At 38.1% G+C, this 26,281-nt stretch overlaps 1 protein-coding gene across 2 annotated transcripts; it reads left to right on the top strand.

The window, feature by feature from the left end:
• Positions 1–2,448: 2,448 nt before the first annotated feature.
• On the top strand, positions 2,449–26,023 carry adipor2 (adiponectin receptor 2). 2 transcript variants are annotated; one of them, XM_026326794.1, is made up of 9 exons: positions 2,449–2,572; positions 12,652–12,701; positions 12,796–13,078; positions 20,554–20,721; positions 21,573–21,744; positions 22,310–22,496; positions 22,613–22,800; positions 23,704–23,897; positions 24,064–26,023. In XM_026326794.1, exons 3-9 carry the CDS (start codon positions 12,992–12,994, stop codon positions 24,190–24,192), a joined length of 1,125 nt encoding a protein of 374 aa, XP_026182579.1. In that variant the 5' UTR covers positions 2,449–2,572; positions 12,652–12,701; positions 12,796–12,991; the 3' UTR covers positions 24,193–26,023. The 2 variants fall into 2 exon arrangements, with proteins under 2 accessions (XP_026182579.1, XP_026182580.1); XM_026326795.2 differs by lacking the exon at positions 2,449–2,572 and adding an exon at positions 11,129–11,184.
• The last annotated feature ends 258 nt before the right edge of the window (positions 26,024–26,281 follow it).

Raw genomic sequence — 26,281 nt, 5'->3', positions numbered from 1 at the left:
TATAATAAATGTGATTTATGTTGTTTAAATGGAAATATACAGAACACAGGGACACACTTGATGTCAGGTGTGGTCTACCAGTCTGGACTTGTGGTGAGTGGATGCCAGCACAGCAACACACACAATCTGCTTAACAACCACCATTAATACACATTACCACAGCTATGTGATTTTTAATGTGAAATGGGTTATGTTAATTATGACATAGAAAAGAATTAAATCAACGGTAAACATATTTTTACCATTATACTCAAATTTGCATTTTCAGACTTTCCGGTTATTTAAAAATGCTGTAAAAACTGCAGTGTTCCTCTATAATTTATTTATTTGCTTGGATATTTCTTTACAACAGGCACAAAATAGAGATGACAAAAATTATAGGCATGTTTAATGATACTGACTGACTCTTTTAACATTTCTTTAAATCTTTAAAGAAATTCTGCTGAAATAACATGCACAGTTATGAAACAGCCAATTCTAATTTGTTAAATAACTTATCAAATTACCCACATACACACAGATAGAGTCACAAAGAAACATTTAACTGCTGAATAAGCAATGCGAATATGATGCAATCAGAAATCAAGGTTATGCAAACCAACTGTGATATGCTGCCAACTGCAGTTCATGGCACCACTATTGCCAATTCACTTGAGCACTGTGGAACTGAAGGTTTCTCTTTAGTCTCCAGCTTTTGTCCATATTTAAAAGCATATTAGATTATTGCTTAAAAGACAGTAATCATGCATTACCAATCATCTAAACACTGGAATGAGTCACACTCACTTCTCAAAGTACACTTTTATATCTAAAGTATAAGATAAAATAGAAAACGAATGCTTGTTTAAAAATGGACAGTGCAATTTGATGACACGAATTCAGGCACACACTGACCATAATACTGAGATATTTTACTTACTTTTTTGAACTAACTATCAGTCATTTTGTATTATCTACTTTTCCCAGAATTTTTAAGTACCTATCCAGTCCATTCTTTGAAGCAATTTAGCCTGTAATTTCAGAGAAATGTGCTATTGAACCACATTATCTACATGAGACAAGGTTAAAATCACATCCCGCTATGTCCCTGCTCATTGTGTACAAGGGTGACTGGCACAAAACTCAAAAGGCTCATGATTATATCGTAAAAAAAAACTTTGAGATTGGACTTTGTCAGAAAGATGTGGAGAGGGACATGTTTTCTATGTCAATCAATTGATTACCTGAAACATTTACATATTAGTCAATAAAAGTGTATGTTGAGTGAATAAAGAATTGTGTTAAAATCATTTACAAGTCATAATAAGAATGTTAGGTACTGTCAGGAGTCCAAAAATACTGAAATCATCTTTGTTTTGTAATATGGTGGGTGAGCAGGGCAAGTTAGTTTCCAACTTTTTATAAAACTATATTTTATGCTATATTTTGAACTTGCATCAGCTATATAGACTACATTCAAACCACTAAATTACCATTTATCTGAAAGAAAATAAAACTGCATTTATCATTAACAATTGTTACCAGTCAAAAATGTGATAAATGTATTGCCCCAAGAGCACCCAGCAGTGATCAGATGGAAAAAAAAATCACCTCTTCCAAATAGTATTTCTGAGGCCTCTCCTATCCCAGAAACCAAAAGATATTGTTAAAAAAGTTGTTGAACATGTTTTAGTGGTGCAGCTGCAGACCTGATTAACCGGAGCAGTGAAAGTCTGGAATGGATTTTGCAACACACCCAGCTCCATGAGCTTTGCATCACAATAAATCCATTTGCGCAATCATGCAATCAGGGTTTTAATTGCAGTACAACAGGGTGTGTGTTTTGACAGGGTACACCCATGGGTATCTATAGCATGTCTCATGCCAGGGGACGAGAGAGGACTGAGCAGGTAGTCCTGCAGTGGTGTGATTCTGAGTATTAAGTAATCTTTATCACACTGCATACTTTTACCTCAGATATGGTGTTGCCTGAATAGGTGTTACCGTACATATAGAATAGTAATGCCTGTGGATTTAGAGATTTTAGAGGTTGACTGACCAAACACTGTTAACAATTGCTCAATTTTTGCATGGCAGTTTCTTGACAAACAAGTTTCTAACTGGAAAACAGCTGCCTATATAGTTAACACACAGAGGCATAGCTCAGGTCATATCTGTCTAACTGCGTTTTTAGTTTCATCGCAAAAACAGGTTAGGTAAATAAACTCATCACCCATCCATCCATCCATCTTCTATACCCGCTTTTTCCTGAAAGCCAGGGTCACGTAAACTCATCACCCGTTTATCATATTTTCACCACATGTGATAAAGTAATAAAAAAACTACAAAAACGTTCCTAAATCTGGCTTCCTTTTCCTGATCGTCAGTGATTGGCTGGAGTTTTATCGTCGAGCGATGTGATTGGTTGCTTGGCGCTCATGCGAGCGACGTCACACGCTGGGTCCTGGAGTCCGGTCTGGTGTAGTGAGTCAGTAACCGTCAGAGTAACGAGGAGACGAGTCGCGACTACAACCTTATGTTACCGGAGCCACAGTGCTTAGAGGACGGCTCCCTCTATAGACGTCTGCCCCAGGTGAGCAGTGTAACTGACACTGACCTCTGTAGGTTGTTATCATTGTTGTTCTGTTTTGTTTCAACTGTTAAATTCGCCCAGGACTTTCTTGGCGTAACGTTAGCGGCTCTGTGAATGTAACCTGCCAGCTAGCAGCTTTGCTATCCAGCTAATTCTAGCTGTCAAAACAACAGGGAGAAGCACGGCTCTGCTTTCTCTTTACAGCCATTAGCATTGACACAGAGACAGTATTTGGTATGTTTAACGCCATGTAGGTCGACGTGGTAAACTGTCACAATACACACAAGCTCTGTTAAAGAGTTTTGGCTTGTTTCAGATGTGGCAGCTCTTGTTAGCGGACTAGCCAGCTCGCTAGGTCGGTGTAAACGAGCCAGGACAAAACATCCCGTGGATAGGCTGCGGTCTGCTTCTTCCTTCCACCTTTGACAGCATTACCTGTGTCAAATATAAGGAGAGAGGTTATCCAGGCAGCTCAGTATTATTCTAACAGAAGCGCTCCTTTGTGTGTTATTGTGTTGGAAGTGTAGGGATTGACAGTCTGGCTGGAGTTTTGAGTTTCTTTGTCTTCCTCGCCGGTGTTTTGTTGACTCCTGTGGACTCTTGGAGTTTAGAGGATTTAGCTAGAGTGGCTTTTTTGCATCTCACAGTAAGGATTTGTTTTTTGTATGTGATTTTCTTAGTATTGCGTATTGCTGTGAAGTCTCATTCCTTTATTTCTTAAAACCTGACAGTCCTGTTTTGTCCCCAGTCGGTCTAAACATGTTTTGCTTCCTAACTTTTTTGCATTTTTTTGTATCTTGGTGTTTCTGTGACGTCAGAAAAATGTTCTGCAAATTTTTTTTTTTATCTGACTAGGGCCAGCAACATGAAGTGTTTTTGTGACGAATTCTCAGATCATGATAAATATTGCTTTCTGTAGGAGAACACATTTGTACTATGTAATAATTATTTTCCACGTAAAAGATAATATAAATAGATTGTGCTCATAGTTAGTCATCAGTATCAGGAAAACAGACTAGAGTTGTCATCACTAATCACCTCCACTCATTTATATACTGCACATATTGCATGTACACCCATCCCATTTCAGTGTTATTCTGACTGTTTGCCACAAAGTATGAGGTCATGTCATAAATATTTTATGGGCCGGGTAGTTGATAGCCTATTTGTCTTGAACCAAACTTTATATATACAAAAACACTCACAGCTGTCCCCTTCCTTGAGATTAGTCCATGGTTGGAAACCCATTTTGCATTTTTAATAGCATTTAATAGCATGCATGTCCCTGGTGTTATTCTTAAATCCTGTCTGTTCATATTGATGTGTGTCTGTGTCAAAGCTCATATAAGGATGCAAAACAGATCCATGCATCATTTTTATGTATGGCACCCACGTTCGAATCAAGGTGAGCACAAACACCATTACCTACTGTGATGTGTCTCTCAACTTTTAGAATTTAAAATTTATGTTAATTTTCTGTTGGAAGATTAATTTGCAGTTGTGCAAAGAATTTATTCAGAACATCTGTTTGAGTTGATGTGCGCATCTACTCTCACCTTGGTGACATGGTTGTTGAGAAGTATGTCATATTTTATACTTTCTAAAAAATGTACAATATAATGAAGTCAGTCGTTGTCAGTGTGTCAAGCAGGAGAGCAGCTAAACATAGTTTCTGAACAGAATCAGGATCATCTTTATTGGCCAAGTTTGTGCACACAAGCCCAAACAGGAATTTGATTCCGGGTTCACTAATCTCGCTCTATGTACAAGAATTAAATAGTTAAACCTTTAAGAAAGGAATATAGGAGTTTTAAAAAAAAGGAGGAAAAGAAATGAAAACTAAAAAAGGCTAGAAAAAGAATTATATTTTCATATGTACAATATATACAATGTGTGAAGGATTTAACTCTAAAGGTACAAATATGTTGCCTAAATATGTGCAAATAAGGGTAATAGAAAACTCTCATTGCTTTATTGAATGATCATAAGAATTAGCTGCCCATTTTTCTTTTATATGCCTCTTCTTATCTTTGTGCTTTAGCAAAGCTGTGTGTGTGTGTGTGTTTGATAGTCTTTTTTTATGCGACCCACCTTTGGCTTACCACCCAGTGCTTGAAAGCCACTACATTTGTTTGCACTGTTTTCGCTCAGCAGAGCCAGCAGCTCACTGACCTTGTTGTGGCCTTTGTCTACACTGTGATGGTGGTTTAGTACCTGTTGGAGAGAAAGAGCACAGTCTTTGAATATCATTGGGTAGAAATTGGGACAAGATGTGGCCAGTTTTAGTTTTAGCCTCTATAGTGGTGGTCCATTTGTATGCATTCATTTTCCAGGACAATTTGATATGTTCCTCTCCTTTAGTTAAATTCATTATTGATTATGAGGGTGATTCTCTCTTCTGGAGGGAGAATTTCATTTTATTATTTGTTGACGGTTATATTTTGGCTCCTGCTATTCTAAGTGACTGCAATTTGCTTTAAATAATACATGCCATTCTGGGGGAGCCACTGCATCATAAGAAACTTTACAGTTGCTAATTATAGATTGCCTGTTGCACTGTTTGTGCAGATGTCTGGTTAAAGGTAGGCAGACTCTTTGATGGAAGTATTGGTGCTGTTTAAAGTGTGTGTGACAGTGTTACAAAGATTGTTTGTTTGCATGAATAACGTGTCTGTTCCTAATCAAACCAAATGGAACCTATAAGGAACTGGTTTCACCTTCTCTGGCTAAGGGCACCCTAGTGTCACCTTGTTTATGATCTGTTCTCGTGTATGCATGTGTGACCTGTCATTGTATATTTTCCTATTTCTTGTCTTGTTTTGGCCAGTTACGGTACATACCTATATATGTATGTCTGTATGTATACCTATGGAATACTTCTATGGTAATATTCACACATTACAGACTGTCAAGTGTTTGTGTATATCTGATAGTAGCTGCACCACGCAGCTGTCTGTCTGTGCAGGAATGTGTGTGCAGTTCACTTCACACTGGTTGTCTTTGTTCAGCTCTCCATCATAAGACTGCTGGCAGCAACATCAGAAACTCACTGCTGTACCAGGACTCAGTGGTCACCAAGGAATACACTCCGGAGCCCTTGATAATTTAATTTTGATTTTTTTTTTTTTTTTTTTTTTACTGTTGATATGGTTTAAAAAATAATAATAAAAAATAGCATGCAGGGTTGCAAGGCAGCTAAAGTCTTTATTAGTTTCCCATGAAGCAAACTCGATCCAGACAGTGGAGCACCTAAGTTAGTTGCTAGTTATTAAAATAGTATCTACGTTAATACCCAGAACTTGTTCATTGTACTTAAAAATTCAGAATTAGAATAATGATTTTAATTTTCTCTGTGCATGTTTGGGGTCAGTGCAGAGGCTGATATGGAACAGGATTAATTTATACACATAATAGAAAAAAAATGAACTTAAGTTGCTGCTGTCAGTACTCTCTTTTTCTACCTGTGTAAGCAAGTTCAGGGGTTTAAGATGTTGACAGTTTAAAAAGAAAAAGGAATGTTCACCAGCACTGGAAAATTCCTGCATTGATCAAAATACTCTAATACGCACACGCCCAGTCCCATCACTAAAACCATCCCACACTAACTTTTCTTTACATTGAACCAGAAAATAGTCTTGTAAAGTGTTTTTGTGATTTTTGAACAACATTACCGGCAAAAAATTTGCTCATTGCCTTAGGAATGTGCATCAGTAATTTAAGTCAGTCATTGTGGCTCCTCTAAAGCTGATATAATGATTTAGAGCTGCTAAATGGAAAAAGATTTGTTTTAAATATTCTTTTGCAAAAAGTGATGATGGTCGGCTATTTATCTGCACTTACTTTGCGTTTTACCTTTAATGTAAGTGTCCAGATAAGAACAAACCTGTTTTGATTTTTTTTTTTTTTTTTTTTTTTTTTTTTTTTTTACTGATCTACCTGTGGTACCTGTTTTGACATAGTCTGTTTCTGCTGACTGCTGCAGGCAAATAACCTGGAAAACTAGGTGAGAGTTCATGAACAAAGCCAAGTTGGCCAGGTTGGGTTCCTTTTCTAGATAAGATCGCCTCACTGTTTCAGCAACACTAGACTTTCAAAGACATTTGTTAAAACATCTCGTTAAGTCAGTATTACAGGCCTTGGTGCTACGGCTCAAATTAGGCTGTCATTGCTACGGTTGTGATTAAAAATGCAACTACTGTGGTACAAATGTTTGTGTTTGCGTGTAAGGGAAAGGCAGAGAAATACATGCACCGTGTCTCTGTGTGACACACTGTTTGTTTTGTGTCTGTGTGCGAGAGAGAGTTATGACATAGCAGGTGATAGTCCACAGGCCATATCTGCTGAAGTCACTCCGACAGTGAGCACACATTGTGGGGAAAAAGCGTTGTCATTCTCCAGCCACTGACATTCACAACTAAAGAACCAGCAGCCAGTACTGACAAGAAAGAAGCAGGGATATTGAAATATTGCCACAGAAGTGGATAAACTTCCTGAAAGTTTTTGAACACTCCATATTTTAGCATGATTGATAAACACAGTATCAAATGTAACAGGAATAGGTACGACTTCTCTTTGCAGCCCAAAGTGGGTATTTGACTTAAAGTTATTATTTTAACTCATTGGCCTCCAATAAAGCCCTAATTAAGAATCACTTAAATTAATTTAATCACTTAAATTAAGAAACACTTAATAGCCACTTAAATCCAAAGATGTATATGAAACACTTACTCTCCCTTTTAACTCTAAATCTTGCAGTAAATGGCAGGCATAGATGTTCATAAAACATGCCTAACCACATTGTGCTACAATTCAGGTTTTCCTATCTTGAGTGACTTCACTCAACCAGTCACAGTATTTGTCTATCTCTTCCTTTAACCTGTCAATGTTTCTCTCGTCTCATTTAGGTTTGGAAACGGTTTTTGTCTGTGTCCATGTGTTAAAATGATACATAGAGCACCTATATAGTACTGTGCTATTTGACCTTTGTCCTACATTTATTTTCTGCTTATTGAAAGAAAGGGAAAACACTGCCTTCCTTCAAATCATGTATGGCCTACAACTTAATGTCATTACACAAACACCTACAGTATGCACTCCTGCAGGACTTAATTTCTAAAAAGCAGATAATGCAGCAAATCAGGTTTATCAAGTCATATATTCTGCATTTCCTTAACATATTTATCTTGCACCTCTCACTTCTGTTTCTCTTTTAGTTAGCAGAAGTAATGCTTTCACCATGTTCTGTCCATTGCCTTTGTCTGCACTTTATTTCCTCATGAAACACATCTTTCTCCCTTGGCTCTATGAATCACATGTGTTGAGGTGGACACAGGACATTTGCCTTATGTTCAGGGAGCATTCACCACCATTTAGCTAATCTGCCCCCTCTGTTATACATGAATGATGTGATCAACATAGGATTTTGTTTTACAAATGGTCACTGCATGAGAGATGAGCCTTTCTTGTTTAGGAACAAGAAAGAAAGCACTTCTTATTTATTCTGTCTCCACTTCTTACAGATGCTGCCCAGGTTTACCACTCATTCACTTCCTTGAGGGAAAAGAAAAACTAGAGACCAAATCAATTCCCAGTGACATTTCTCTTTGGGTCTCAGTCATTCTTATTTGTTTCTTTTCTCAGTCTTTTTTAATCCTTTTCTTCTGAATTTATGTCAGGTTTCTCGGTCAAATGCCAGGATTGATTTTTGGAGCTACTTCTTTGTGGTTTTACAGTGAAAACAACTAACTCCACACTGCCTTGGAGTGAAGTCTTTTGCTTGTGTGTAAGACAGAGCCAGCAGTTGAAAGATGTTGAAAATGGTCTTATCTAACTCTCAGCGTGAAAGTGACAAAACATTTCTCGAATGGCAAAGCAATCCTTTTGTGACTTTTATTTATTTTTAAGTGCATAGTGAAAATACTAGACAGTAGGTAGATATGAGGAGAGTGTCATGGGACGGCAGGGAACGCTAATGGTGAGACAGATTCCGTTTTGAATAGATGACCACAGGTTTTATCCTCTTAAAAGCCAATCAATAGCCTTCAGGCCTCTGTAGTAGTGTCCTTGTGTAAGAGGCTCAACCCTTCAATAAATCAGTGTGGGTAACAACAGCAGTCTCTACATGCCAACGGTCGGATTCGTGGTAACCAGAAAGAAAATGATGGGGTTGAGCTTGAAGTAGATGATCTTTGCTTCTCTTGTGAAGTTATCACAAGAGTTTAGATTTAAACAGTAAACATGCTGCAACATGTAGTGATAAGATGTGTGCTGTATGACAGTAAGCTAAAACTAAGCACATTCTGAGTGCAATGTCAGAACAGAAGATTTTTTCAGTATGTTTCTTTGACCTTGTGCTTGCAGTTCTTTCCTCTCTGCCCATTCTACAATCTGACCTCAACACTTTATTTTATTGGGATCAAAGGTCAAATCAGAAATGTTAATATTTAAATACCAACACTGTCCCTTGTGTGATGACAAAATCGCTAAGGTTTTTAAGTTGCCCCTTCATATCGTTCTGTCACAGCCTGCCTGACTCGCACTGTATTGTCAGATATTGACCTCTGGCTCTAATCAATAACATTAACGTTATAAGATCAATATCATCCAATAATGTTTATTATTGGAATTGCTGTAGTAGACTCAAGGCTGGTTCATAGTGTCAAGAGAATAAAATATAATTAGTTTCTGAATATCCAGTGGCTACAGTACATAAGATATATCCAAACATTGATGAAAACATCCAGTGTCGCTGTTTTGTCAGTTTTGTTTTGGTTTCATTACTCAAGAAACCGAAGTGTTGCTGCTCTAGGGAACTCCAGTAGGGATTTGTTGTTGAGGTGAGAATATTGATTAAACTCTTTCCTGACCCAGCAGGTCATGAGCCTGGTTCCCTCAAGCTGCTGCTGCTGCTGTTTTCATCTTCTGTGTCCATCCCTCAGTCATTCAGGCACAGTTTGGTGTGATTCTCTGAGTCGTTGCAACTTGAAGAAGAACAGAGCAGGTGGTAAATGTGTTTGATTTCTTTCATAGAGATGGAGTGTAGAAAATAATTGAACCTCACTCCAGGGATTTTAGCAGGAAAGAAATTAAGGCGTTTATGACATTCACAAAGCCTATAAGAGCCAGAAAAACTGTGATCTTATAGTTACTGTATGTGAACCATATTGGTGAGTCATCTTGCATCCTGTTGTGGACAAGACATTGTGTGTCAGCCGCTCTCTCAGAACTGAAACTTCAACAGTTGGATTTGGCTTGGTCCCTGGGAAGCCCCATTTGGCTTGGGTGTGAGATTTTTGTGAGTTTGTTACTTTTTATCATAGTGAGGCTTTGAGGTTTCTCAATATGGGGTCAGTCTGTTCTGTTGCTTTGGACATTCAGTTAATTTGTGCAAGCAGTTTGTGTGTGCACAAACCCCAAACCCCAAATGTGCCATATGACTACAGAGGAGCACTGACAAACAGCTGTTGTTTTAAAGATGAGAAATTTTTAAAAAGTATTTTGAAAAAAGTTTCTTTGTTTTAAAACATGGTAATTTAGCCTTTTTCCAAATGATTAGTCAAATGTTGTTTATTTCCGACGGTGTGGTTGTAATAATTTTTTTTTATTTATGGTCATTCATATTTCTCATGTAGATACTCTATCCATCAAAACGATTTGGTGAGGTCAATGAAATGTATTATACTGGACAAGAATTGTGCTACATGTTTTCATAGACTTCAAACCTCACAGAAATCTACACTTAAAATATGTAAGAAATCACACACACAATGATGTTTGTTGCACAGTACATGGAAATAAGCGGTACTTCCTGTCAATACAGGTGTGTATGATGTAGAGTTAGATGGTCTAATGTGGTCATCCACGTTTTTTAACTTCCACCACTGCTTTTAGCTGCTGATTGGATTCAAACAGAACAAAACTTCACAGCTATTTCAATTGTCAGGAAAGTTGTTTTTTCATGTGTGACTGCCATCTTGGGAATTGACTACAGCTACCAAAAGGTAGTTTATTCATATCTGGGTAATAGGGACTCAGCATGAAATCTCACTTTTCATTATGACAAAAAATGAGGGTGCAGTTACTCAAGAGGAGTGTCAAGGCAATTTTCAGAAATAGTCGACAAGGGGAAAGGAGGGAGGAAAAGGGGTGAGATTGATTGGACGGTCACTAAGCGTAGAAGTGTTTGATTTCGATTAGAGATCTTGCCCACAGGGCAGTCATCTCAGCTCAGTCTCAAATAGTCTTCTTTATCATCATTGCAGCACAGAATAGTCGCACTGTCTGTTGGTCGATGGCATCAGGTTATGAAGCCATGAAGTATTTTTCCTATGACTTGTTTAATGATTTCTCTGTCCCTTTCTTTTGTGTATTTTTTTTTATATCTCTTTACTCTTGTCTTTTATTAGCATACTTTTCCCCCCCTGGATGTGATTTGATGTTTCTTCTTGGAAATAATTACCATTTACTTGAAGAGACACACCAGATACACTGTGATTGTAAGGACAATGCTTTTTCAAAATGGTATGAAGAAGAGAAAAATGTGCAGAAGTCTGTTGACCCTCTGAACTCTATTATTTAATGTGGTCCTCCTGATGGCTGTTTCACAGGAAGAGGTACAAAACCAATTACATGTGTTTCATTGCAAGAAAAATGGACTTTAGATCCTTGAATGCAGCATTTTGTGTGTGCATGATTACAAGTACATATTCAGGTGTGTGCATGCTTTTGTTTTTCTCTGTTATTCCCTTGTGTGTTTGGGTGTGTGTGTGTGATAGTACAGGAATCTGGTGTAAATGTGGCCCATTGCTTGGGGGAATGTTTATTGATTTTTGTGTGTGTGTGTGTGTGTGTGTGTGTGTGTGTGTGTTTAAGAAGTGGGCAAAGCATGTGGTATGCAGAGAAAAAGGAGTGCTGCAGCATGCTGCCATGACTGCTGTTAAACATTAAAGCCGTGGTCATGAGTGAGTGTTTGGAAACATGCTGCTATAAAACATGCAGATATGAATAGGTTTAGTTCAGGTACACATTAAATTTATCCCTGCGGTAGCTCAGTGCGTTGTCACAAGGACAGAAAAATAAATCTTCCAAACCAAGGACTTAAATTCTATTTTTACTGGTCATGTTTGCTTCAAAATTAGGTTGTGATTAAGGTTCTCACATGTTCAGTAATAGCACCAACACTCTTTTACTCTTAAAACCATCAAGAGAATTGCTTCTGAACTCAAAAAAGATTTATGTCTGAGTTTATAGCTCTTTGGAGGTAGTTTGACAACTATTCAATCTATTTCCCACCTCCACTGTCAGAGAGTACCATGTCAAAAACAGGTGCTGTGTGAAACCTAATTTTTAGTTATACCAGCCTTTATGAGGCACTTGAGCATTTATACCTGCAAAGGTGGTGTAGGATATGAATATTTTTCACAATTTTCCAACATTTGAAATGAAATGATATTTCCCTAAGGAAGCATCCTCTAACTGATGAATTATTGTGTAATAGAACAATTAAATGGGTTGAGAAAGATAAAGACTAAAGGCATTGTAAGTTCTTATCTCCTTCCTGTATGTGAATCCTGTCCTTGACACCTCTCGTCGCCAAGCAACTCACCATGACAGCAAGTTGGCAGTCTCTAGTTTTAGGCTGGTGTTAGAAGATGCAGCATTTTGAGTCCTGGACACCACGGGAAACTTTTTAAATAGATAAAACATTTTTATGTCTAATACAAAAGCTTAAGCAGAGCTAATCACCTTTTAAGGCTACACCATATTTTTGGTCCAAACAGAATATGAAGACTTTTTGACACCCTGCATTTATGTGTTTAATTTCTCTGGTCTAAAGCAATGTCTGACATTTATTGGTTACATTTTTTTTCTGTATTGTTTTGGAACCTGATATAAATATGATGTTTAACATTTAACTTGTCTGTGTTCTTTCTTGTTGTTTTGTTTTGATACCATTTAATTACAAATTCAATGATAAACAAATTGAGACTAACCTTTCCTTTTGTTCTTTCCTTTTATCTGTCTTTCTTACTCAATTTCTGTCCCTCTGTTTCCCTCTCCGTTTTTCTGCCTCTTCCCAGCAATTGCCCCACAAACTCCTGAAGACTTCAGCCTCCTCAGAAGAGTCCAGGTTAGTCACCTTTTTTATTTGATCTTGCTTGACTTGTGTATGATCATGTATGGGCCAAATAAATTTGCCTTGTCTTATGGCTTTTCCTGTTCAGTCCCCTTAGGTTTGGTCTCACCTGTATTGTGTCAGCATCACCCAGCTGAGTTTGTTGCAGTTTTCAGCAGAGGTCGGTCCAGCGTTTCAAGCTGGACGGAGGAGAGAAGAGTGGGGCCGAGGGCCCGGCCTTTGTGCTACGACACAGAAGTTTAAACCTCACAGAACACCTGTCAGATAGCACACCTACAGATCCCATGAGTCCCCGGGAGAAAGGAGACACGCCCACCTCAGGTTCTTCAACCAGTCACCTCTGCGCCGCCGAGTGCCCCTCACACAATGGGGTGAGAACACACACACATACATGCTGTCATCTGGTTGGTTCAGAGCCTATGGTGCGGTGTGGGTCACTGGTCACAGAGCAGCTATCTCACCAAAACACACAGCGTTACATAAATAATTAACTAACATTGTTAGCAGGGAACTATGATATGTAAGTGATATTTGACGTACAACAACAAATCCCATCTTGTTCATGCGTATTTTGAGATGTGCATGTACACACATGCTCGGATTCTCATGTAGCTAAAAGCAGAGTTGAAGTGAGTCATACACTAGAGACACACATTCATTAGAACCAGTAATTAGTGCTGTAGTTTAATCACTTGAGCTCACTCTGTTGCCTTTGCGTGTTTATTGAAAGTTCTTTAGCACCAGTTTCCCTTTGAAGACCTGATATATTTCTACTGATCAAAACAACAGATTAAACATTATAGTTATAAAATCACTAGAAGATCATTTGACCTTATTTTGAGGAATATATATATATTTAAAGTTGCACTGAAGAAGGTTTGGAAACATAAATGTTTGTTGTGATGTTTTAAAAGTATGGTACTGTGCTGTTTAGGTCTACTTTGTTTTTGAGGGGGAATTTCCTTAACACTTTACGCATTTAACATTAAAGAATACAGTACATACAGTATAAAAGTTACACAGTATAAAACTGTGTTTGATGCAAGTGGGATGTGGGATTACCATGTCACACTTAGAGTTAACACTACTAAAGTGCAAAGCTGAAACCCTGCCTGAGAGCGTGATTGTAAAGTAAAGTAAAAAAAAAAAAAATGAAATTAACAGTAGAAAACATGTGACTAAAAATAAATACAAAAATCTAATTGCATTCACTTACTACACTTATCTGGAGCAGTTGCGTATTTAAGGCCTTGTTTAGGAGCCTTCGCTTTGTCAGGTTTTAGCTGCAGGTCTTAGAACTTGATTTTGTATGGCTCGATCATGAGCTTATTTCTAGAGCTTCTCAGTCTCCACCACCTCCACTTATTATCGACACCCTCACCACCTTCAGGGCTTTTCGATCTCAATGGTGACTCATTCTATGCTATAGTAATCAACTGTGCATTATGATGGGGCTGGCTCAGCTTTGCCTGATGGTTAGTTTTAGTTCCACTCTAAGTCTAAAGTGATGTGAATATTGAGCGTATTCCAGCTTCACAGGCTCTAAAAATAGTCATGTTGAGCTTGTCTACATATGTCTTCCTGGAAGGAAGGCAAACACACAACAAAAAAATCATTGTGATTAATATCCAATGAAAGCAACATGTCTGATGTCTGATCAAAGAAATGTGCCAGACACTTGCCTTCAGAGGTGTCACACTTGCATTTCCTTTTAGACTGCGTGTGTGTATACAGACAAGGATGCCGCTCTGTTGTTCAGTGTAGGCAATGAACACAAAGCCATTGTGCTAAAACACAATAGTGTTCACGTGTGCATATTGTGTGTGCTTGTGTGCGTGTGTGGGCCTTTTTTACCCGCTGTAACAAAACACGGATACCTGAGAGGACCCTAGGGGCCCCTTGCCCCAATCACCAAGCCACCACTTTGACTATAGCCTGCTGGGTAGGTGCAAGTGTGTGTCTCAAAATGTGCTTGTGCACGTGCAGAATAGCTTTGGGGTTGGTATGATCTTTTTTTTTTTTTTTTCTTCCTATCTTTTTGCCCTCAGATTTGATGGGTTGGGATATGTATATATATATATATATACATATATATATATATATATATACATATATATACAGTGTATACAGTGTATATATATATATATATATATATATATATATATATATATATATATATATATACACACACAGTGTATATATATATATATATATATATATATATATATATATACACAGTGTATATATATATATATATATATACACAGTGTATATATATATATATATACACTGTATATATATATATACACTGTATACACTGTATATATATATATATATGTATATATATATATATATATAGTGTATATATATATATATATATATACACTGTATATATATATATATATATATATATATATATATATATACAGTGTATATATATATATACAGTGTGTATATATATATATATATATATATATATACACACACTGTGTATATATATATATATACACTGTATATATATATATATATATATATATATATATATATCAACCATTTAACTTAAATATATATATATTTATTTAATATGGGAATTTGCTGCTCTGATTGTTATAAAAATGAACTTTAGAGTGTGTCACACAGGGTCGAGGACAAATACTCATAACACTATCGCTAATCAAAGTTGGATTTTTATTGGAGGAAGGATTCTACTGGGAACTAAAGACAGTAAAGTCTGCTAATGTTATTTTGTTCTTTAAATGAGTTTAATCCTGTCAGAGTATACTACTGTAAATATGCACCTCAGTCTGTAAAACAGACAACACACCGATAAATAAGAGACAGAAAGCTGTCGTGGAATTTTATTGGACACAAGCTTTGACCACAATCAACAAAACAAGGGAAATACCAGTAAACACTGAACAAATCCCTATGACTTTGGGCCTCTGCACATCCTTTCTTTGTGACGAAGGTTTTTATTGTTTTCTTGAATTGATGCCCAGACTGTAAATGCCTTCCTCTTATTGTATCTGTCATCCACAATTACAGTTATTTAGCTATTATAGCATTTGTCTTAGTGATTAAAACCTTTGGACATGTAGGGAACAAACCAGTGCTCAGAAAGCTGACATTCTGCTACCTCCTACAGTGGAATGGGAAATAGGTATCTTTATTGTTTTAAATAACAGAATACAAAACTATTATACTAAGTATAAACTGTCATTGTAATATATTTTACTAAATGTCTGAAATATGGACATTCCATTTATTGACTTGCAGTGTTTCTCATCTCAAAGAAATATTTTGACATGTTGGAAATATGGGCCTGGTTTTGAGGGTTGTTATCATCCCAAGAGAGCATTGTACATCTGTGAGTCATAAGTCAACTCACTGTGCCTGTGCTGCACAGGGGTTACAGTGTACAAGGGTGAGCTCTTCCCTCTTTGGTCCGTTCAGGACTCATGCTATCTTGTTATTGGTCCAGAGAGTTGCAGCTGTACTCCTGTTGATTGGCAGCTGTTCTGAATTCCGCTCTAGACTCAACAGCCAGCATGGGAGGTTTTCTATCTTGAGTTTAATGTTCCATGTTTTGCAATAAGATGGCCATTTTCCCTTAAACGTCTGTCCTCTTTCACTTCCTTATCAAAGGCGTCTTCTGTTAGCTGATTGTAGAGCTCAGCAGAACCACTCAGAGCAGAGATTACTCATAACACAAACACATAAACGCAATGTCTCAGGTGGGCATGCAAGTGAATGCTCATTAGACATGCAAATCATTAGCCAGGTCTACCTACAGAATGGTTAATGAGTCTGAAGGGATGTTTTGTGTGTGAGAGACAGAGGAGATTGGTCTTCAGGGACATCTGTGTCCGCCACAGGGCCACACATAGACAAACAACCACACACACTCACTCCTGTGGGCAATTTAGAGTCACCAGTCAACCTGACATACATGTTTTTGAACTGTAGGAGGAAACTGGAGTACCCAGGAGAAAACCCACAGGGAGAACATGCAAACTCCACACAGAAAGACTCCTGTCATGTTTCGAACCAGGAACCTTCTTGCTGTGAGGCAACAGTGCAAACCTCTAATCCACTGTGCTGCCAGATTAAAGGAACATTGTGACCTAAATATGTCATGGAAACTTTGTACCTGGATCTATATCATTTTTAGCTTTGCAACTATATTAATAATTGAATATTTTGGGGTTTGGACTGTTGCTCGCAGGAGTATTTTTCACTTTCTAATGTAATACACCAAATAGCTGTATGTTTGCTCATTATTGTATGGCCATGGGTGCTAGATTTGAATACGGGGTGGACTACTACAGTCATAACAGCTGTTACAGTCAGGCAAAGTGATGTTTGACCAGTAGCCAGATATTTCCTTTGATAATGGATTATCTCTCCTTTTAATAGGTTAAACGTGTTATCAAATATGTTTGACTTTTAAAAAAAAAAAAAAAAAAAAAAAAGACTTTCCCACAGGGGGAACAGTGCTGTGTTCGTTTATGAGGGCCCAGGATGGACACTTTCCTAAAGGATGGAATCATACCCTTAACTACACACAAACTTTCCCGCTGAGTGAAATTTGACTATATAACCTTTGCCATAATGACATGTCCGAGACAGCTGAGCTCAGGTCACGTGTGTCTGTCATACAGCAATCATCCAAGTGTGTGTGTGCTTGAATGTAAGCACATTGGTGTGTTAGGAATAGCCAGAACTTCCAAGAACCTGCTTCACACCTCTCGTCCTCCCACTGCCTGAATCTTCTTTCTAACTTGTCATTAGATCTTGTTACAACATGTCAGCTCAGCAAGTGACAGCCAAACCCTCTGCATCTAAACCTTGTGAACATAGCTTTCACATTCTAGATTGAGTTTAGTGTATCTGAACCGGTGTTTCACAGGAATTTGTTTCAGCTCCTTTTTTCAACCTCAAAGCTGGTAATTTATCATAGATTTTTCCCCTCATGCAAAAATACCCACCACTTCCTCTTCATGGCTGAAACTTGTGTTTTTACCCTTTGAGTTTTTACCAAGTTGCCTTTGTCCTTTGAAAATCATGCTTCACCAAAATATCAACTGTGTACCAGCTAAGAGCTCAGCATGTTGCAGCTAACTTTACAATGTTGCGTTTACATTTATCCGTAAAATTCCTAATTGTAAAATGTGGAGATACATTGTACCAACAACCAGGCCCTTAAAATGATGTTTGGTTGCTTGCCAAAATAGCTGTTAGAGCAATCATTTTGTGTCAGGTTTTATTTGCAGACTGTGGGGGAGGAGTTCTTTTTTGCCGTGTAATATCTACGAAACTATGTCCTTGCCTGTTTCACCACTGCAGCTTTCTGTGTGGCTTTTAAGGTCCATATGTGCAGGACACGTTTGTACGTAACATATAATAAGATAATGTAGAGTGATAATATGAAACACACTGAGTCTGTACAGTACTCACTTCCTGTGAAAAGGTGGCTGATCATAAATCATAATCATACAGGCTGTAGATTAAATACTTCTTATTCATCTTTGGCTCTCTCCTTATGTGTTGCTTTCTTTTTAGTAATTTATTAGATGCTTTTGGACCAGGAGAACTTAAACTGCAAGTGTTTACTGTTATATTGCTGTAGCTGCTATCTCTTATGTGAAATAGCCATGTGTATCTTATGTGTATCAGAGTGTAGCACCATGCTTCATTTGGCCTAGTATCATCTGTGCACGTGTGAATGTGTCTATATATATACTGGCTTCTCAGGAGGCACCAATTCAGTGATAGCATATTGAGCACACGTAGAGGACACCCTGTTGTCCCCCCACACACGCACACAATTGTGAGGACATAATGCATTCCCTACCCCTTTACCCTAAACTTAATGTTTTGTCCTGACAGCAGCAAAATGTCCACACAACAATGGCACTGAACAAAAATTTGTCCACAAAGCATAATAAGGACATACACACACAGGTAGTTATTTACACCCTTCAGGAATAACCTCACAGTCCACAGCATGACAGGCAGCATCTGGATTTGAGCCTCCAACTACATTACTTCCATGCATGGACGCACATGAGAGGCTGTTACTGACAAGCACACAAAGACCGCAGAGCACACGTGACTACTAGGCAGCCACCCAGATACCCTCTCTGCTCATATAGTCCACTCAATCACTGACACTTACCCTCAAACACACACACACAATCACTATCAGCGTTCACCTTTACCTTGGCTTTGAACACACACTCGCAGTGGATTTTTTGAGAATAAGTGCTAGGTCTTCAGGTGTCATTAAACCTGTATGTGTGTGTCCTGTTCCTAAAGAGCACGGCAGGATATTGAGATAGCCCATACACTCATAAACAGACATACACCAGTGCAGGCAAATGTAAGACACACTTCAGGAACCTGAAAGTGAAAATCCACAGACAAAACAACATGTTCTCAGTCCCATAATCTCAAACTGCTACTCAGATCACACAATCTAGGACAATCAGACTACACACACATGCAGTTTGAGTGTATTTTCTTGGTGGTCTTTACAATGGGTTAGTCATGCATTATATATACAAGGACTTCTTTCTCTCCATTTTTCTGCAGTTCTCTTGTCTATCTCTGTCTCGCTGATTTTTCCTAATTTTCTTACTCGTCTCCTTTTGTTCATCACCCTCCTCCTCCTAGGGAACAATAAAAAGAACAGAAGGCACATCTCTTCTAATCATTTCCTTTCAGGAGATTGCGGCGTGGGGGGGCGAAATTGTGTGTGTGTTGTGTCATTAAAGAAAAAAAAAAAAAAGGTATTTTGTGTTTGTCTGCAGGTTTTTACTGCAGGTCTGCCCCTAAGCCTTATCAGTTTTGTCCACCTGGATCCAAATGCAATATCGCTGTTTTTAGAGTGTCAGCTTGTGTTTAACTCTGGGTGTGGGTCTGTGTGTGACTGTTTGTTTCTGAGTGTGTCAGTAATGATGAATGACTGTATATTTAACACAAAGTGCTAGCCATATTAATTCTATCCCTGGCTCTGCAGCTGCGACAACTATTGTGTTAGATTGAATTTACACTGTCTGTCTAACTGTCCGCTTATGAATGGAAGGTTACAGATGATGTTGACAAGCGTTCGATCGGAAATTAGCTCTATTCTCTTAAATTAGTAATGTATTTAATGCTGGCTTGTTTAAATTCAAATAACCTAATTTCATTAGATAAGACACCCAAATTTGTTTTGTTTTCTGTCTTGTTCATGGAGACTCCTGGGGTGCCATGAGAATCAAAAATACTGCAAAATATGTTTGTATATATGTGATATATATATATTTTCAATATTAGGTGATTTTCTTTTCTTGGTTAGCTTTGTCAGTCTTCTAAATTTATACATATTAAACTTCTTACAGCAGGTCACAAGTATACATTGCTTCTTCATAAAACATAAAAAAAAACATTTAGGGAAACTCTGCTTTTAATCCATCCCTGTATTTTATCTTTAGTCTGTGTTGTCTGTATTATCTTTAAAGGATTATAGTGTTTGTTATCAGACGAACAATCAATCATGATCACTGAACACTTTCTTGTCGTGTTGGACTTAGTTTCCACGTGAGAGGAGGATTTTATGAGAAGGGCTCAATAAAGGCACACGTGGCTGAAGTAGGTGTCACAATCAATATAGGTTCATATTTAAGGTCGGTGTCGGTTACACGTCACCTAATGAATTAAATAAAGCTTAAATACCTTTAGAAAGTAATGCACCTGTTTCCTTTAAGTTTGAATTAATGTTTTATTTGATTTCCCTTGGTGTCATTAAAGAACCAGTCCCCTGAATTCCCTCAGCCCTAACAATGTGTTTCTTTTCTTTCAGAGTGTCCCTGAGTACGATGATGAGAGAAGAATAAATGAAGAGGATGACAGCGGAGAGGAGAAAGAAGAGGAAGAGGATGAGAGGAACAGTGATGAAGGTTTTATGGGAATGACTCCACTGCTGCAGGCTCACCACGCCATGGAGAAGATGGAGGAGTTTGTACACAAGGTATTATTGAACACATACACACTGACATGCTAAATTGCGTTACACCTTCATAAGAAATATTTCCTCTTAATCCTTCTCCTTAACTTATCTGTGCAGATGTTGAGCAGCTCCACACTAAATTTGCTGATCTACCCAAGAGCAGTGTTTGTTTTACAGAGGCAATTTTAAAACAACACTCAATGAATACGCTTAGTAAAAGAACCCAATAAAGACCAGATAAACAAAGTTGTGCAGGACTTTTGGCAGTTGCAAACATCTTTAGTGAGTCTGAAACTAAAAGGTAGTAGCCTTCATAAAAACCTTCATAAAAACTAGCAGATTATTGGTTTCTTCTTCTGCTATTTCCATTGCCAGAAACTCCAAGCACGGTGCTGGGGTTTTGATGGCTTTCACAGCAACTTCCAAGAGAGCCCGTTAATGTCCTGCGTGTAAGATGACACTGCTGAAATGTGAACTCATATGAACTCGGTGTACACCAGCTTCACACTCCCACATGTGCTGACATACACGAGAGTCTGCTGAAATTGCACCCAGCAGGTTGTAAATTAGGGAAATGAATCACTTTGGAGAGAAACTGTCAAAGGATTATGTCCTTCTGTCTTCTCCCTGTTGGTGTGTTTACCATATCAGACTTCACTTTATTTATTTACACTTGACCCTGATACTGTTCATTTGACAGTAATAGTGACGCCTACACTACACACACTCGATCACATCCTGTACTCAGACAAATAGACAGTTTCAAGGTTTTTAAAATTTGATTAGAAGTCAGTTTTTCATTAATATTCTCTATTCATGACAGCCCCTCAGGCTTTTAGTCAAAACCTGACTGTTGTGTATTAACCAATCAGGTGTGGGAGGGCCGGTGGCGCGTCATACCTCACGACGTGCTTCCTGATTGGCTGAAAGACAACGACTTCCTACTTCATGGTCACAGGCCACCCATGCCTTCGTTTCGCGCCTGCTTCAAGAGCATCTTCAGAATCCACACGGAGACGGGAAACATCTGGACACACCTGCTAGGTAAGACACACACACAGTCACACTCTGTTAGAAACCGTAATCAACTTTACAACAACAGATGTACAAGAGTGTATATACACACACACACACACACACACACACTGTGTACTTCTTTGTTTCTCTCTTTCTGTAGTATGTTACTCCACTCACTCTTGTTTTAGCCTTTAATCTCCAGAACTGTTAGTTAACACGTCCTTGTTTCAAACAAAACAAGGCTTACTAGCTGTTGTAGTGTTGTGATGTTGAAAGATGAGCTGTTTCTCTAAGATAACTAAGTCGACTGTTAAATCTCCCTACTTGGTTCCTCTGTTCCCATCTAGTGGTCTGAGAGACATGCTGCACCAAATGTTTTGATTGAAGTGAGATTTTGTTAATGTTGCTGTTTTTGTCTTGTTTGATTCGGTAAAAAATATAAAAGATAATGGATCCTTTGAATTCAAAGTAAGGAACAAGGTGATTTTTTTTTTTTTTTTTTTTTTTTTTTTCAATCAGTTGTTTATATTGGTTCCTTTCATCTTTCTCTCTCTCCCTCCATTTCCATCTCTTGCTCTGTCTCTCTCTGCAGGCTGTCTGTTTTTTCTCTGCCTGGGTCTAATGTACATGTTCAGGCCCAACATGTCATTTGTGGCTCCCGTCCAGGAGAAAGTGGCGATCGGGATGTTTTTCCTGGGAGCCATCCTCTGCCTTTCTTTCTCCTGGCTCTTCCACACAGTCTACTGCCACTCTGAGGGTGTTTCCAGAGTCTTTTCCAAGTAAGAACACTGATTGTCCAATTTAGAAACTGTGTTGAAACTGGTTGTGATCCAGTATCTTGCTCAGAGACACGTGTCTGTAATTGTCCACTCTGTATTCTTCTTCTTACCTCTAGGTTGGACTACAGTGGGATTGCCTTTCTGATAATGGGCTCATTCGTCCCCTGGCTATACTACTCTTTTTACTGCTCTCCGCAGCCTTGTTTCATCTACCTGATAGTGGTGTGCACATTGGGACTGGCCGCCATCACTGTCTCCCAGTGCGATTTCTTCGCCACCCCACAGTACAGAGGAGTTAGAGCAGGTAGAGTGAGATAGTGAGAGAAGGCATCTCAATGTTTATTTTTTTTTGTTCTTTAAATTTGTGCAGTAAAGCTTTAAGCTTGAACTTCCTAAAACACACAGTTTGTTTTTGTTGCAGCTCATTGATCTGCCACCATTTCAGCTAAGGTGGCAATGGCCTCTTCTCTTTTCTCTGCTCCTCTGTCTTTACACACCATGTTTCAGCTTGGATCTGTGGAGCGTGAAATTTGGTTTTAAATGTACAGACACTACAAGAAGTATTCAGACACTTCCAACCGTGTGCAAAAAGTGAAGGGGCCTGACTAATTTTGTCACTCTCACATCTATAATTTTCCTAATTATTGTGAATCCGTTAAAATAAATCTTTAGAAAGCATTTTTCTGCCTTTGTTTTAGCATAATACAGCAAAGCTTGTTTTTGGGAGACCAGCAAATTAAACTTTCCCACAATATTCCTGCTCTCTGCAGTCACTTATATTGGGTTTTATTGCAGCCAAATTCAGGATATAGTTTCTTATTTATCCAATTTCCTGTTCTACTGTCAGACAATGACTATCTTATGACCTTTAAAATGAGTGAAAAGATCTTAGAGGCAAAAGAAAAAAGCCTAGTCATATGAAGTACAGCAAGTATTTTTTCAAATCTAAATAGGCTGCATGTGTGAATAACTATTCTTATAAATTATCAATGCAAAATGTCAAACAAAAACTTCAAACTATTAGAAATGTGGTTTATGAAGAACAGATGCTCCACTTCTGAATCATTTCCACTGGCCAGTGAAAGTGCAAGGGAGCCCTGACTGAGCCAGAACATGGCACAGTGGGATCTGGTGACATAAGGTGTAATGTTTTTCTTCTCTTATTTGCTGTTTGTATTGACTCTTTCTGTGTGTGTGTATGTTTAAGGTGTGTTTGTGGGTCTGGGCCTGAGTGGCGTTGTTCCCACTCTGCACTTTGTCATCAGTGAGGGTCTGATCAAAGCAACCACCATCGGTCAGATGGGCTGGCTGCTGCTGATGGCGACACTTTACATCACCGGAGCCTGTCTGTACGCCGCTCGCATCCCGGAGAGGTTCTTTCCTGGCAAATGTGACATCTGGGTAAGTGACTCACAAACAAACAGGCACGGTTGGACAAAATATTAAGGATGCATCTTCATTTCTGTTTTGATTCCCCCATGTTAATTCTAGTAATCTCACAGTAGCTTTGTGTTACCGTTTCTGTGTCACACATGTATACTTTACTGTTTCTTCTCTCTCCTTTTAGTTCCACTCCCACCAGCTATTCCATATCTTGGTGGTCGCTGGGGCTTTTGTTCATTTCCACGGCGTATCCAACCTGCAGGAGTTTCGCTACACGGCGGGTGCAGGCTGTGCCGAGGATGGTGCTCTCTAACAGACACACACCCTGACTCCTTCATTCACCCACACACATCTTACGGGGGAGACACTGGTTCTAATAATATGCACAGAGTTACACACAGGCACATAAAACCTAAGACATGCACACACACAAGCTCTCCCCGAAGACCGAAGTGGCTTGTCTGGTGTGTCTGTGTGCGTAATACACAGGGTGACCTCCCAGGGGGTGGTATTAAAAATGACTGACGAGGGTTTTTGTTCTCTTTTTGTCCCTCTCTGTCTGTCCATCCCCGACTCCTCTGGTTCTAGGTTTGTCTTGACTTTAAAACCACTTCCAAGATGGCATGTTTCACCAACCAGTTTTGAGACTCTACTCTTTCCAGGAAGTAGTAGTAGTTTTGCTGAATGCTGTTTTACAAGACACATTTTAGAGTATCCAAATGTGGGGAAAAAAAGGATTGAGTGGAAAATGTCTTTGGATTTCTTCCATGATTGTGAACACAAGGGCAGACGTCTGGGTGGGCGGGGGATTAATAGTCACTTTTAAAAGTTAACCCTTTTCTGTGTAAATAAGATTTCTAAATTTTGGGTTATAGATTTGTATGAAATATAAAAGAAAAAAGAAAAAAAAAATCTGATGGCAAGAGTAAATAATTATGTTAGATGATGACTTGTTCTAGTAATGAGGTGCAGCGGAGCCAATAATAGAAAGTCTGTATATGCAAAAATAAGAGATGAGGAGGAAATATACAGCACAACACCTGAATCTTATCAAACAAGCAGTGACTTCAAGACTCTGGTATTTTGTCTCCAGTGCAGGTGGGATGTGACAACACAGTTTTCTGACACCTGAACAACTGTGCCCTAGTCAATTTTTCACTTTTGTTTTGGACTTACAACCTGTTTGTCAAGCATTACAGAGTCTGAGCTTGCAGCATCTCAAACCAGACCTGGGGCCTCATTAATTAAAACTTTCTCATGTGAACATTTGTGCTTGAAACCAAATATAAAGTCAGTGAAATAGAAAAGTACTCTTAATATGTAGCCATTTTTCTTCTTAAATCTCTAATAATAAAACTCTTTTCTGTGACACCAATATTAGTTTATTCTTTTATATGATACACCCTTAAATATCTCTTTAAAACACAACCAGATGATTTTAAGATATTTTTATAAACAAGGCCCCAGAGTCATATATTTCATTTTGATACTGTAAATCTGAAGTATTAATGCAGTATTGACGTTCTGTGTAGTCCTGCTCCTCTTGATAAGAATCACCTTCACACAGAATAAGGATGCTCTGTCTGCTTTTCTTTCTGATTTGAATTGTTTTTCCTTTTATCCACTGTTCTTTGGGTATCATTATTGCAAGCTTTAATTTCACTTTGCTTTGTTTATCTTGTTTTCCTGTTGGTATGTATTTCTCGGCCGGAAATCATTGTGTGAGGTGAGAGCAGCATCTCTCACCCTAAAATCTGCAAAAAAAAAAAAAGTCCTCAAACTATCTGACAGTGTTCTTAATACAACCTCTTTAAAGGTGGTTTCAAATATTGAGACTTCACTTACAGATTAACACAAAGTGAATCTTTTCTGACAATACCAAAATTTTGCATCTGCACAATAGAAACGCTTATATTGAGCTTGTCATAAACAGTATTTCTATAATTATTTCCATCATGCTTTACTTTGAAGAAGAAAAAAATCTTCTCCCTATTATCTGTTCTTGTTTTTTTCTAGTTTGTATTAATTTATTTCACTTGGGGAGTGCATATTGTCTGTTGAAGCACATGTTCTGTTCTGATGGAAATGTTTGACTGCAATAGATCTTTATATCTGCTGTTCTAATAAAAAAGGTTTTTTCAGTCTGTCACTTTGCCTTATTAGTGATTAGTATCAGATTTTTGTAAAAACAGTAACAATTGATTATCACATGACAACCAACAAAAGTTTTGATCGTTTTATCTATTTATTAATTTATTTATTTTTTGTAGTTGCAGCTTCATTATATCCTAAAAATGGCTTGCAGACAGCCATGAAACTTTTAAGCTAAAAGGTCTTCTATTTTTGAGTATTTTATTCTTTAGGTCTTTTATTTTTGAAGGCTTTTATTTCGAGGTCAAACT

This window comes from Mastacembelus armatus, chromosome 23, assembly GCF_900324485.2.
Source record: "Mastacembelus armatus chromosome 23, fMasArm1.2, whole genome shotgun sequence".
NCBI lineage: Eukaryota > Metazoa > Chordata > Actinopteri > Synbranchiformes > Mastacembelidae > Mastacembelus > Mastacembelus armatus.
The sequence above is the reverse complement of the archived record's forward strand: the minus strand, read 5'-3'. Positions and strand labels throughout refer to the sequence as shown.

Coding starts and splice junctions, on each gene's coding strand:
- adipor2 (XM_026326794.1), top strand. CDS start 12,992: ATGAGTCCCCGGGAGAAAGGAGACACGCCCACCTCAGGTTCTTCAACC. Junction 22,801..23,703: donor GTACAGAGGAGTTAGAGCAG/GTAGAGTGAGAT, acceptor TGTATGTTTAAG/GTGTGTTTGTGGGTCTGGGC. Junction 23,898..24,063: donor CTGGCAAATGTGACATCTGG/GTAAGTGACTCA, acceptor CTCTCCTTTTAG/TTCCACTCCCACCAGCTATT.